At 34.4% G+C, this 15,647-nt stretch overlaps 2 protein-coding genes across 2 annotated transcripts in view; one reads left to right on the top strand and one right to left on the bottom strand.

Annotated features, from left to right (window-relative positions):
- LOC134530969 (BOS complex subunit TMEM147) overlaps positions 1–7,428 on the top strand; it is a 38,318-nt gene extending 30,890 nt beyond the window's left edge. The window contains exon 4 of the mRNA XM_063366360.1: positions 7,109–7,428. Coding sequence (XP_063222430.1) covers positions 7,109–7,360 — 252 coding nt within the window. The 3' untranslated portion in view covers positions 7,361–7,428. The remainder of the gene's footprint in view (positions 1–7,108) is intronic.
- A 6,201-nt stretch (positions 7,429–13,629) lies between these two features.
- The window catches only part of LOC134530968 (DDB1- and CUL4-associated factor 8-like), a 45,907-nt gene continuing 43,889 nt past the window's right edge, over positions 13,630–15,647 (bottom strand). Inside the window, exon 10 of the mRNA XM_063366359.1 lies at positions 13,630–14,868. Coding sequence (XP_063222429.1) covers positions 14,704–14,868 — 165 coding nt within the window. The 3' untranslated portion in view covers positions 13,630–14,703. The remainder of the gene's footprint in view (positions 14,869–15,647) is intronic.

The raw sequence follows: 15,647 nt of genomic DNA, 5'->3' as shown, positions 1-15,647 counted from the left end.
ATTGGAATAATGTGTTATGTTCGGATAATCCTTAGTTTGATCCCTATGAATTAAAATTTATCATAAAAATTTGGAATGCAATGGTCGATGTTTAGCTAGAGTTTTTTTAAGTACTTATTTTTCAAACAGAAATATTTTCTGGTTTATTGCTGAGTAGAACCTTCACTTTCGTATGCTTAATTGAAATATTTTTTTTTTAGATTGAGAATGAAGGAAAAAAATCTTTAATTCGAGCACATTTCGCGCAGTCTACTTCAGTCATTCGGCGCACTTTTTTGTTGGTAAAAGTATATACAGAAGATCTCACGGCCCAGATTAAAATTGTGGATGGTACAAATTGTAAAGGATGCCTTTAGCTTTCATTGGAATAATGTGTTATGTTCGTACAATCCTTAGTTTGATCCCTATGAATTAAAATTTTAATAAAAAACTCGCTGCAATGGTCCATGTTCAATAAGTGTTTTTTTTAAGTACTTATTTTTAAAACTAAAATATTATCTTGTTTATTGTTGTGTAGAACTTTTAAATTTTTATACGTATTGTAAAACATTTCTTTCTCGGTTGAGAATGAAGAAAAAAATTATTTTATTCAAACACAATTCGCGCAGGCTACTTCAGTCATTCGGCACACTTTTTTGTTGGTAAAAGTATATACAGAATATCTCACGGCCCAGCTTAAAACTGTGGATGGTACAAATTGTAAAGGATACATTTAGCTAACATTGGAATAATGTGTTATGTTCGGACAATCCTTAGTTTGATCCCTATTAATTAAAATTTATCATAAAAATTTGGAATGCAATGGTCGATGTTTAGCTATAGTTTTTTTAAGTACTTATTTTTCAAACTTAAATATTTTCTGGTTTATTGCTGAGTAGAACCTTCACTTTCGTATGCTTAATTGAAATATTTTTTTTTTTTAGATTGAGAATGAAGGAAAAAAATCTTTAATTCGAGCACATTTCGCGCAGTCTACTTCAGTCATTCGGCGCACTTTTTTGTTGGTAAAAGTATATACAGAAGATCTCACGGCCCAGCTTAAAATTGTGGATGGTACAAATTGTAAAGGATACCTTTAGCTTTCATTGGAATAATGTGTTATGTTCGGACAATCCTTAGTTTGATCCCTAGGAATTAAAATTTTTAATAAAAATCTCGCTGCAATGGTCCATGTTCAATAAGTGTTTTTTTTAAGTACTTATTTTTAAAACTTAAATTTTTCTTGTTTATTGCTGAGTAGAACTTCACTTTTAAATGCTTATTGTAAAACATTTTTTTTCTTGATTGAGAATGAAGATAAAATTATTCAATTCAAGCATTTTTTGCGTCAGCTACTTCAGTCATTCGGCGCACTTTTTTGTTGGTTAAAGTATATACATAAGATCTTACGGCCTAGCTAAAAAAGTATGGATTGTACTTATTGTAAATAAAACAATTAGTTAACGCTGGAATTATTTTTTAATTTCGGAAAATCCTCTTTTTTATCCCTATGAAATAATAAATACTTATTGTTTTTGTGAGGTTAATATTTAGTATATTTTTCAAGTTCGTTTATTTAAAACAAAATTATTTTCCGGTTAAACAATTTTTTGAACTTTTTTTTTTACATATTTAAGTTATTTTTATTAATTTCTGATTTTTTTAATTAAAAAAAGTGTGTCTATTATCTTGGGTTGATGTTTTTAATTATAGGTTTTTAGTGTAAAACCATCATGGAATCCTACAGTATGTATTTTGTTGGTGTTGGTCATATACATATGGAACTTGACCAAGGTGCGGAAACGTTCGTAAATTTTTATTACCAAACGGCAAACATAAACAATCTTTTGAAAGTAGTTGTGTTAGTTTAACAGAATTGTTTCCGATAAATTTCTGAAATGAATTAAATGTTAACACGCGATTATTTGAAGAGTTTAAATATTTTGTGTAAGAAAATCTCACCATAAAATGTGAAAATTTTGAGATGCTAAAAATTGCACAGAACTTTCTTACTCAAGAACCGAAAATTTATTTTCTCTTTACGATTGTGAGGAACTGCAAGACTGGATGGATTTATTCTTTTCACCAAGTGAGATAATTAAGTTCTAGATAATATATTAAAACGTAAGCATCTCTGACATTTTATTTTAGTGTGGTGCATATTTGTTTTATTTCCATCATAATGAGATAATAAAGTATTATTTTTACATTTCCCTTTTTTATTTTTTTTTCGCCATGGTCCCTTGAAATATGTATAAACGAGGTTATATTGACATTTTATTTGGATCATTATTTAGTTGTGCTTGAAAATAAAATTCTTAACCTAACCGTACAAACCCTCTTTTTTACAATTAATTAATTGAGTTGATAATGTAAGGTATCTAAAGTTTGTTAAGTTATAACATTATTTACAATTTAAGTCATTAGACATCTTTGATTATTGGCAGTGTTTGAACACGTGTTTCGTCTAACTATATGCAAGGTTAAAAGGCCAAATTGTGCTAGAAATACAAGGTAGCGTAACTTGATGGTAATGAACATACTTTTTAACATTATATAAGCTGTATATAATGTTAATTTCTGCACAGAAAATGAAACACAACATAATTACATTTTTAAAATCATAAACAACCTTTTTTTTCTTAGTATATTACTCTGTTGAACATTGTCAGATAAAAATTAAGGAATCGGAATCGGATTCGAAGAATCAACCCTTTAATTTAAGAATCGAAAATGGAATCGGAATCGGTATATTTTAGGAATCGGCGCAACACTACTTTCAATTGATTAAACTTTAATGACCAGTTACAGATATTTATGACACTAATTTTGAGGTTAAGCAATTTTACTAAAGCATTCCAGCCAAGCAGGTTGCCAGCGAGAGACGCTTCTCTTTTGCTGGAAACACTATCTCCAATCGTAGAGCTAATTTAACTCCTGAACGTGCAGAACAAATTATTGTTCTGAATGATAGATTAAAGAACAGAATGTAAATACTCTGTGACAATCTCTCTCAGAATTATTGTGCTGAAAAGTGGAAATGTTGAAACAATGTGAATGTACTTTTCAAACAACATGATTTTTGGTGTTAAGTTTGTTGAAGCTCAGTAAGGACTCCAGAAAAATTGACAAGGGTGAAATTTTTCCAAAGATATGTTACATTTACACAAACATATACTTGGTTATGTTAGTTGGATGATATCAGTTACTAATGAACCAATGGAAACAGGTAAGATTCAATGAAAAAACATTTTATTTTTATTCTAGCAGTGCAAAAGTAAACACACTCTGTAAATAGTTACCCAAAATTAATAAGCCCACTTCATTTTAATACTTTATTTAAACATGATATTAAGTTTAAGATAAAAATAATTTCCCAAAAGTGTAACTGTACCACAAAAGCTCGAGCTCAGCTTGAAGTAAAATTCTTAGGCTCGCAGACCTCTAGCTTATTTATAGAAAAAAACCTAACCGCTAATCTGTACTAAAACTGAAATTTCTCAAGAAAAAATTGTTGTCTTTATATACACTTATACCAGAAATGTACCAATCTACATGTGATAAAGTCAAGGGACTTTTAGTGCAAGCAGAATACATCTCACTTACATTAGATATGTGGACATAATCTATTAAAAGATTCGGGTTTGGGTTCGAGATTCGGCATTCCAGTCGAGGATTCGAGTTAGGATTCGGATTCGAGGAAATCAGGATTCGCCCCATCCCTAAAATAAACTATAAATAAAATATTCACTTTTCAAATCAAACAACTTTTATGGATGCGAATCACACACGTACTGCGCCCGCTGCTAGAATTCATAAATGTTTGCCAATATTAAACGCACATAACAGCTAGGGATGAGCAGAATGGTTATTTTGCAATACCAGTTATGGCAGTTATGGTTCTGATTGAATAACTGGTTATTTAGAAGGTTAAAGTTATAATTTATTGGGCATTAAAGTCTGTTTTTAATCAGTCACTATTCAAATTGCAAAGAGTGACTAAAAATGATTGCAGCCATCAAAATTATGGTGTAATTTTATCTCTAGCATTGTAATTTTTTTGTTTTTTATTCCAAAGAAAAGCATTATTTTGTAGTAGATGTAATTGTATATAATGTGATCCAAGCAAATTATTTATTTGCATAATTATGAAGACATTTTCACTGACTGAAAGAATGACACATTTTGTATAATTTAGCTCATATCTCTCTTAACTGTGAGGTGCAGACGCTGTAGCCTAGTATTAAAATACTGTCCATCTTGTTAAAATTCACTAAACAGTTAAAACTATGCAGTTTCCACACACATTAGAATTTATACTTCTATGGCATGTTACCACTCACCACCTCCGGCTAGCTCAAAATTAGGTGATGAGTGTACATACAGGTTGGTAGCAGGTCACGAAGTAATTTATACGCAATGTTCAATGTATTACCTGTTTTCTTAATTCATGTAAAAATCACAAAATATTCCTCACAACAGAACGCAAAAAAAAAAAAAAAAAACTGCACATCTAAAAAAAAATAAAACACGGAGCCATCGCCTGATGCCGGCCTGCTCGGCGCGGTGTTCGGACAATGACTAATTTTTTACAGCCTTTCTTCCCTTTGTGCGGGCAGTAACCTGCTGGGCTCGCTGACATAATTTTCAGCCAATCACTGCGCATAGCAACAGAAACCTCCACGAAATGCTTACATCTGTTCCCACAATGCAGCCATATTCTCTCTCTCTCACACACTCCCGTGACTCTGACTCAAATGCCTAGCGTGTGAAACAAAGCCTCGGTTGTGGAAATAACGAAGGAGAATTACGTCAGCATGCCTTCCCACACGAAGCCAGCAAAAAATTACTTCAAAAATAAACTTATGCATTTTAAAAATAAAAACAGTAAACCCGGTGAATTACATTAACAATAACTTCTAAAAGGAAAAACTTTACATCTAACCTGAAATATGTCAAAAAATTTATAATAATATTATTACTGGATTGCATGGGGAAGACTGTAATCTGGGTTGTTACAGACATTACTGCCATCACTCGAAGAACCAGTTACATTGAGGGAAGTGGCTTGGTTAAAAATGTGACAGTGTGCACGACCCCTGGCAAACTGTGGCGTGAATGCGCCACTCACTCTAAATAGTTCTGTTTGGTTTCATGTTACCAATGTGTGGCGTGTTTCTATTGGTGCGCTTCCTGTGGCCCAGAGTGAAGACAGCCTTAATGTCATATGTTGCAACTGTATCCTTTTCTTTGTATGCTAGCCCCTCCCAAAAGTCTTCTGCTGGTAGCTCATGTATTAATCCTATTGTTTAAAATTTCACCTACATTTGTTCAGTATTGAGTTACAAACATCAACCTCAACTATCACATTTATACTGAAAGTGAAAGGGCTTTAGTTCGTTCGGGAGCCGGCCATGTTGGATTAGTGATTGATATTGCAGAATGACACTATAGTTTTAACCAGAATACTAATTCATACGTGTGCAGTTATTCAGTAATGCCTTTAAAACTTGGCAACTATTTGTGCTGGTGTCCAAGCTGCATCGACCTAATGTGATGCGGGTTCGAGTCCTGGCCAGGTAGAACCTGGATCATACGCGAGTGGGGAATGTGGTGGACATTGCTGTAATCCCTTACCAATGCATTCCATCGCTGTTGCATATCGCTGTGTCGCTCTTTATTACACTGTGTCCCTCAAGGAGACCTGTTCAGTTACCCCGAGCTCTCCCGATCCACCAACCAGCACTTTTCGAAAGGCCTAAGCCCTGCCCCAGCAGAAGATTTGGTAATGGTGGGCAGAGTTTTATTGTCATTACAGACAACTGATACATAATTTTCTCAAAACAGAATTCAGATATTTATAATTTCTTAGAAGTTAGTTTTGAATTTATGAAAATGAGGCTGTAGCGATAAACTCGCTGAGCGAACTAAAAACGTTGGCAGTGCAGTAATGCCACCTACTGGTCAAGATCGACAGTCAGAATACACCTGAAAAAATCTGAACCCTAGCAGCTCGGTTGGTGCTGGATCACAGAGTTCCAAACCATAGAATGCCGGATTAAAGAAGACTAGTATGAGTGCACATAATGTTTTGTTGCAAATTTTTGTTACCAGAAACATGTTATGCATTATCTGCCATTTTTAAGAAGTCAGGCATGCATTCATAACGTTTGCCAATTGCATCATGGTTGTCACTCATTAGAGCATTATTCTCTCTGTTCCCTTAGTTGGTCATTATCACAACTAAGGTGTCCCATTTACTAAATATTTCTTCAGAAAAATCTGCTGTTATACAAAAAATTTTTTTTTCGTGATGTAAGAAATATGAGATATGTTTAATCATATTTTATAGATAACATTATTGTCTCCTAAACCTTATATTGTAAGGCTGGGCTTATAAACTACACAAGAAGACAACACCCAAAAATTTAAATATCAAATTTGGCCAATAACAATTTACCCATAAACCATGCAAATAAAAAAAAAAGCAACACAAGTATCAGCCATCTTTTAACTTCTTGCATTTAGACATTTTGATGCAGATGTCATGTGTGTAGAAGGCTACAATTTTCATTTTATCACTCGCATCACATTTGTACTTATTAAATTAGGGCGTAGTGAATGCTAATGACACTTTTAAAATAACATAAACTACTAATAAATTCACTTATTTGTTAATAAACATTATTTATGGAAAGAAGCAAGATGAGAAACTTTTACAGTTTCAAGTTGTAGGCAGGGGCGCAACAACAGGGGAGGGCAAGGGTATTTTGCCCCCCCTCTGAAACCCCTTGAAGTGGGGGCAAACGGGGGCAAAGAAAGTGCTGTACAATTTGGATATTTTATTTCCACTAGCTGTGTAATCAATTTTTAGATAATAAAACTGCTTAAATAGCACCATTTTCGACCTTGAAATACACCCCCCACTACAATAGGGGGGATTGATGATTCTTTATAAAAAGGTATATTGCCCCCCCCTTTGAAAATTTAGTTGTTGCGCCTCTGGTTGTAGGGTTGGTGAATTCTTGTTTTATAAACTACATACCTACCATAGTGTTGTGTGTCGTGTGTTGTGTTACTTGCCAAGATTACAAATCCAGGAAAGGTGGTGATCGCTGTGTCCGCGCAGGTGCACCACATCGCGACGGTGACGCTGGTGTGGCTGTGGTCGCGACACGACCTGAACCGCTCGCTGGCGCCCGTGGTGACGTGTGCGCTGCTGCTGTGCTCCTACAAGGCGCTGCTCACGGACGTGCTACTGCAGGCGGCGGCCGCGGGACCGTGGCTCGCGCTGCTGGCACGCTGCCTCTACACGCTGTGCCTGGGGCTTGTCGCGCTGCACCTGTACGCTGGTCTGGTGCAAGCCATCGGAGTGTACTAGTCCCCGCCACGTCGTCAAACTATCTATTGTACAGCTGGTGAATTGAACATTAACAACTCAGGGTTAAATTGTGTTTTTACTGAAACCCGGATCTTGACCGAGTAGTAAAAAAATATGTTTTCATCCCTCCGCTGTTCCCTTATAAGTTTGAGCGTCAGTAAGTATCCGAGCGTGATCCGTTCGCACGTGTATGTAAAACTGAGGAAACGGATAGCGTCACATTTTTGTGCTTGTTGTACTAGCAAATGTTGGCATTACTGGAATAGCTTGACATTTTTTTCTCTGTGAATTTCCCCATTTGTTTGTAATTTCAGAGGCGTAATGAACTAGTCACTAAAATGAACTTATTTAATGAAAAATAAAATGATTTAAAAAAAAAATAAAAATTGTGCACTGACTTTTTGTTTGAAGATGCAATAATTCCCTGAGTTTTATACATAAGTTGCCTAACCATTTGCAATGTAAACTTTTTGTTAGCATTTTATGAGAAATTGTTATGTTAAAAATGGTCAATCTGTCTGCATATGAGTTTATACATGTGTATATGTGCACTTGCACACAACTGACATCTGCTGACGTAAACTTTCCAAGGTCACATGCCAAAAAGCTATACAGTAGTAAGTTGTGCACCGTCCTTACCACTCAAGTCTACAGCAGACGAGGGGAAGCTTGGGGCCTGTCAACTAGCAGTTACAAACAGATGGGGGAAGATCAATGCTAACTGCCATGCTGTAAGACTGTGCATCAGTAGAAAAGACCATATCATAAAGTGTGGCAGAGAGAGCACTGAACACAACAGGTATAAGCTATGTTGTGGTTTTAAAAAGTACTTTCCATAAAACAGCAAAACGTCTACGGAATCCAAGCAACTGCCGTAACGTAATGTGAACCTTCATTAAACACACTGAAAATTTGCTGTAGCAATATAAGGATGAATGAGTACAACACTAATCCTTCTGAAAATAGGCATTTTATTGCAGATAGTACACAATCGTGGAAAGAATAAAATGGGAGAATGTAGTTTCCTGATGATAAAAGATAACTAGGAGAAATAAGAATGGATTTTCCAAGGGTGAAAAAGATTAAAAACGAACAGATGAGAGCAGTGTGTTGCATTACACTCTAAAGTTGATGGCAGCCGTCAGTTCCATTACATTCCAAAGTTCTATCAGAAGTCCCATCTGGCACTCACAGTACGATGGGCCAGGCAATAAACAACGGTGCCTTCCGTGTGCGTTATGGAGGCAGAAATTTTCATTTTTTTCTTTTCAACCAAACGGTTTTGCAAAAAAAAATTGCACCAAGTGAGGTGTGTGTGAGTTGAAGTGATAATGTCCACCTTTACATGTCTTACCACAAGCATACATTACCTTATGTCAAGACAATGCTTACATCTAGAATTTTTTTACATCTGAAATGTTGGTTATAAATTTTTTATCAAGGAAAACTATCCTTTAAGTTTAAACCAGTTACTTGCAATAAAACCATTTTTGGTACATTCAAATATTAGATTGAATTCCATATCAATTCTACAGTAGAACTTTATACAGTGTCTATCTACATTGTAAGACAAGTAGCCAGCGTGAGCACTTAACACTGGCATAAAATTTCCATGTTATATGTTGGAAAGCATAAATAGTTTTCTTGGCCTGGTGATGACTTTTAAACAGTAAATAAAGCCTCTATAAAAAAACTGAAAGGATGGAAATTTTGTGTTTTGTTGTAGAAGAGTTCTTTATAAATAGGGGGACAAAAAATACCAAATTTGCCACTAGAATTATTTGTATGATTATCATAAAAACTGCAAGTGCATTTTTTTATAGGATAGCAATTGACTTCCTAAAGAAAAGAATATTTTTACCTATTCTATCCTTCATATTATGTACTCAGAAATGCCAGTAGGAATAAGAGATGATTATGTATTTTTCTTGTCTTTATGAGCAGTATTTATGTTGTGAATTTATTTGTGAATATTTATATATGATAATCTTTATTCCTATTGTTTCATTAAATATTTTAAATGGTTACCTGTTTCGTTATGAACACCATTGATTAAATAGCAATAAATTATGGCTAATTTTAAAAATATAAAAATTATTTCATCTCTCTTACTGTCTTTAGGCTTCTGTGAATACTGATTTTATTCAAATGGATCACAATATGCATGAATATCACATATTTTTTGAATGAAAATAAATTTTAAAATAAAGTGAATTTTTTTTCACACTTAATAAAATATGAAGAAAAATTTATCAAAAATACAGTAAAATGAAAAAGAAAATAATATACAGGATACTTTAATAAAGTGGTATAAAAAAGGAAAATAAAAAAAACCTTGAAATGCATTTTCTTAAACTAGTAAATTTTTAAGTTTGAAAATTGTTTTGTTTATCAACGTGATAATATATGTACATAAATTAAGAGTATTATTAATAAAGTTAAATATAATCACTAATTATTTGTTAATATGAAAAACAAATGTGTGAACAATGTTGCAGAAAAAAAATATAAATTTCTTAATGAATCACCTAAGCCTCATGCATGTTTTATTTGTTTTTTTCAAATATATTTTTTTGTGAATGAATCCAACATGGTATACACCATGTATTGGTAACAAATAATTAAAAAAAAAAAGATTAACAAATACAGTAGAATCCCGCCGATAAGACCCCCCTCTGATGCGTCCATTCCGTTTATACGACAGTTTTTGGAGAAACCGTGAAAAATTTGAGCAGAGAAAGTCGAAAATTTGAGTAAAATCGGCTGAAAAACAAGTCTGTTACACTTTGTTGGGCGCTGTGTGTTCACGTTTATCTTGGCGAGAGCTGTACTGTAAGCAGGCAGGCATACAAAAGACTGCTAAAAATAGATACCACCCCTCTAGACTGTCCATGCTAGCCAATACTGGTAATATGCGCGCATCACCTGATAGCATCTACGCGCGCGTCTATTGCCGTCCCGGTCCCGTGCCTTTGTCTTGCAACTGGTTAGTGTGATCTTGACAGCTGCATCTCAGGTGTCACTGGACACACAACGCTGTGTTCACTGTGTTAACGACGTCGCCAGGTGTTTGGTTCTCGGCTATTTTTCTATAGCATCACTGACTTCGCACATGCGCAGATAAACAAAAAAAATTTGGGGAATTATGCTATACACCTCGGACTCGCATACCCCGAACAATGGGTTCCGATAAATACTCTCGCTACGTGAATTCGCGTCACGCGAGTTCGGCTATGCTAGCCGGCTGGTTGTTATTTTCCTTCAAAACGTGGCGAAGGAACTTGTGTGGATCAGGTAGAAAACATTCGGCTATAAACGAAAGATATAAGAACAATGCTATCCTGAAATGCTGTGACATGTTTTTGGAGTAGATAATCACAGCGACAGACCGACAGGATGCGCTCCCGCCTTTGCCGTCAGCGATGTTTATTTTGACAGCTCAAGCAATTATCTTTTCCACGTCCCTTCACAGCGTAAAAAAAGAAGAGAAAAACACATTGGAATGCAGATGTAAAAGTAACTGTGCAATAAAATAAATATATTTACGGCCCTGCTAAATTTTTCTATTCAATAAAATCCAAGGTATTAGTGATTTTTCAGCAGAAATTGCTGTGTGACTAGTAAACAAATTGTATCATAATAACTTATAAAGTATTTAATGGCGAAGGACAGTCGTATAAGCCCATAAAAATATTTATTTTACCAAGAATGGACTATACAACCTAGCTTTTGCCGCACGCGGTGTGGGAGGGGAGGATGATGCAACTACGCTGGACGTGAAATTTGGTATGCCATCATTAACGTAATTATGTATGTTGGTGATAGAAATTTTCTCAGAGTACTGTTGGTGAAGTAGTAAAGATTTTAAGTTGAGATTGGACTTAAGGACAGTATGTTATGGACATAAAGTATGCTATAAGACGTATATACGTTTACATAATACTAACATTTAATTGTGGCTGATGTCGCTGAGCTGGTCAGTGACAGGTAATATATGGTGATGATGACTCTTGGAAACGACTTAAAAACATTACAGTAGTCGCAGAGCACATACATACGTAGTTATGTCGATCACTTAACATTTCATACATTTACATATTATGAAAACCACTACTTAAATTTGGAGTCTCTCAGTGAGGACATTTATGAAAATATAAGTAATTCTGTGGTTGTCCAGCTTTCGTTTTGTGTTTAAAATTGTCTACGTCGTAGCGTTATAACTGCCTTGTTAGTAACACATGACTGGGAACATAGTGTGATTGTAGTATCGGGTTTATGCATTAGCTAACATAGACACTTCTTTGGAAATATTGGTCTGATGTGTGCTTGCTTATGCACTGTACGTATGAGTCTGCATAGCGACTGAGTGTTCTGGAGATGCGTATCGGCGAGCTGAATCAACTTACATGAACTTGGAAGAGGAGTTCGGGCCCAATGTCCCAGAGGTGTTCACCGCTTCTCCAACTCGCTGTTCCACAACATAAGTCATCAAGCTAGTGCTGGAGTGGAAGCCAACTCAATGAAAACTTGAGTGAAAACTTGCTTAAGTTACAATATGCATTTTTTAACCACAAGAATCGTGTGGCGTTAACATTCTCATCGTAATGTCAAGAGTTTTAATTATTATCTTTTATAGTGTTACAAATTTTTTTAATTAATGCTTAAATGATTAATGTCAAATTGTTCTCACGTTAATTTTACACATTACAGTTATTTGCAAATGCTTAATTGAGCTTCAATTGTGTTACAGTTGCACCCAAGGACCGGTCGATAATTAATATATTAATATATGAATATATATATATATGAATATATATATGAATATATATATGAATATATATATAAATATATATATATAAATATATATATAAATATTAATATATAAGTAATCTTTTGTGAAGCGAGAGCAAATTTTGTCAACCTATGTATGTTATTCATTGGAGTTTGTTTCACTTAGGTATTTAATGAATAAACATGTGTCTTGGGTCGACGCATCTGCTTTTTCCTCTTAGTTATTAACTCACCCAGTTGTCGGGTCAAACAACAGTGTAAAAACAAGTTTGTACGACAAAGACTTTTACATCAGATACTATATTAATACTAAAATTAGTAAAATTGTATTAATCAGTTTAGAGAAAGCTTGCAATTTTTATGTGAATTTGAATTAACTTTTGCATTATATGAAATTATCTAATGAAATCATATTTGCCAATGCTACAGAATTATAGAATCATTACAGGAAGAAACTTTTGTAGTAGTATTTTGTAACAGTATTCAGCCAGGATGTTTGTAATTTGTGCTACTCGAGTTAAGCAGTTCTGACAACCAGCCAAATAAAAACTAAGGGGTTAGCCACTGTCATGATTAGTAAAGACAAGACAGTAGCCCATTATCCAGTGCAATGAAAATATTTTTGGATTGCATTTTGTGACAAAATTATGTGACTGCTCTTGTTTCATTCATGCTCAGATACGAAGCTAGGACTTAGCACCTGCGCTGGTCGACAAGGAAAAATGCAGAGGAAGAGATTTTTTTCTTTTTACACTGTAATTTAAATACTAAATACCTTGAATTTAAATTCTGCAGCTACGAAAAAGATATGAAATTATAAATGACAGATACATAACAACAACACACACACTGTTGAAAACACACACTGGGGGAAAAAAAAGCGAAGCTAATTGATTTATTCTATAAATAGTTTTTCTTCATACTCCATGCAACAGCAGCATAAGTACTGCCAGCAATTTGGACTCCAACTGTGACATAAGTAACGTAACAATTTTTTCAGTCCATCATACAAGTAGCAGATTAAAGCACTTGAAACTTGGATAAACTTCACGTTTTTACTACGAAAAAAAGAAGGTATAAAAAACTTTCTACAGCTAACATTTTAACCAATGCCTGCCTTGAATTGTTGTAAAAAAAAACAATACTATATATATTTCAAAAGAAAATTCATTTAATTTAGTAACTTACCTAACAAACCCATAATACTTAACACCAGTTATATTGTAATTTTATCAATGAAATGTCCAATGTATTGGGTTTTTTATTTTTTAAAAAAATGATTAGTGCAGCTGTGAATATGGAGCGAAAATCAACATGCTGGCAGACAGCTCAGCGAGTCACATAACCGTAAGTGCAACGTGACTGGATTGACCAATCATTTTTCTTAGAGCTCCACTCAAATTATAGCCTGTCCAGTTGTTTACAATTTTAAACCTCCTTGCTAGTATTAGTTTATATCAGTTCTAAACTACAGCAGATTTGATTAAAAAATATTTATTATATACCAATTCTCCAATCATACATCAGAATTTTGAAACCATGCAAAACAAATCTGTATTTGTAACTCTCAAATTCACCTATAACCTAACTCCAATATATACAAGTTTTTTCCTTCACAATTTTAATTTTTTTCTTTACTACATATGCATTGAGATGAGCAAATTATGTTACTATTTACATGAAATTGGCAAATAAATAACACTTTTTTAGTAATGAAAAACTTGAATATCACAAAACTCATAATGACAAAAACACAATAATATGTAATTTTCTTCTTTTAAAAAAGTTCAAATCAACAAGTGAAACTCACCTACAAATATGTAACAGTTAAGTATGTTTTTAAAAATTTTTACTTTAGTGTTGAGTTTTGTTTGCCCAAAATTGAAAGAAATATGGTGCAAAATTATTTACATTACATTATTTTGTTTCTTTAACAAAAACTTTGCATTGAAAAATTCTTGACTTCTTTGAGAAGGGAGTTTAATTTGGTCTTAATTCATAAACATCTAATAATTTTCAAATTTTATTAACAAACTAATGTACCATATGAATTTTAATCTTAGATGCAATTCACAACCCTTGATTTCAAATGGAAAGTATGAGGTGAACAAGTTGGCTGGCCTACACTTTTTTAAAAAAATACAATTATTACGTACACCCGATAAATAATAAAATTTTTAAAAGAAAATAAAAATAAATTCAATACAGTATTAATGTAGTTCCCAATACTATGTTTACGCAATATGGAAACATGATCATGCAATACCATGTCCTAGTTGTTAAGAGTTTTTCATCCTCCAAGAAACTTTTTGGGTATTTAAAAAAAAAAGTGAGACTAATTTGGAGTCCTTTGCAAAATCTCGACAAATATTCACATGGTACACTTAACACACTGAAAGTTAATAAAAAAAACTAGAGCATTTAAAATTTCAGACGGGGGAATATAAATGAAACCTGATAACTCGGACAAAGAACTGTTATCCCGGTGAAGTGACTAGCGAGGTTAGTGCCTAGTGGAACATAGCAAAGAGGACAGCAACCTCCGCAAGGCTTCATGACGGGGAGCACTGCACTCGGTGGGACGCCTCGTCGCTGTCGGAGCTGGATGAGCTGGAGCCCAGGCCGTCCGGCTCCGAGGGCCCGCTCGCGGCCCCAGAGTGCGTCTGTGACGACCGCCCGGCGGGGGAGGTCGGCGACTCCGCGTTGTTGTGGCTGCACTGCAAGGCCCACCACAACGCTTGGCTTACCTTACTCAGTCGACAGACAAGCGTAGTCGTAACACACACCTGTACCACACCACCTGGCTTCCGACAGCCAGAGAATAGGTAACGCACCATCAGCACCCTTAACACTTGAAGTGAAAGTGAAAAGAAACTTCAAATAAAATTTATATAAGTGTCTAGTTGAATGCTCTTGCTTTTTTTGCTTCTAATGACATCATGTCAAGTTAATGCAGCATAGCATAAACCATAACTTTACTTCACACCAATGGGCTAATCAATACAACTAAAATTAAGACCATAAAAAATCCACACTATACAAAATTTTTAAACATAATTTGAAGTATACTTTAATGTACCCTTTTCATAAACTGCATATTTCAGTGTTTATGTGTAATGAACCGAAGAAAAAAAAGTGGCTTGGAATATAATGTGGCCCCAAACTTTTGATCATGATTCTATGGGGTAAAAATCACAATTAAAACACAAAGAAATTAAAAATGATTTAAATTAATAAATTTATACAATATTTACTAACAGCTTTTCTGGTAGCACTTTCTGTCAGCAGAGTGATTTACATGGCCTTTTAAAATAGCAAGCGGCAATTAGGAGAAAAAAAGAGTTTTATGACTGCAGTTCATAAGCCAATCGTCAGGAAGCAAAGAATACTGTGATATAGGGTAGTCGCCAGGGTCAGTGACGGGTGCCTTGGCTAGCAGTCACATAGAACTGGCTCCCCTCCACTTAACGACATTGTGTTATCCTGTTTTCTCTGT

This window comes from Bacillus rossius, chromosome 3 (genome assembly GCF_032445375.1).
Source record: "Bacillus rossius redtenbacheri isolate Brsri chromosome 3, Brsri_v3, whole genome shotgun sequence".
Classification (NCBI taxonomy): Eukaryota; Metazoa; Arthropoda; class Insecta; order Phasmatodea; family Bacillidae; genus Bacillus; species Bacillus rossius.
This window is presented reverse-complemented; position numbering and strand designations above follow the sequence as displayed.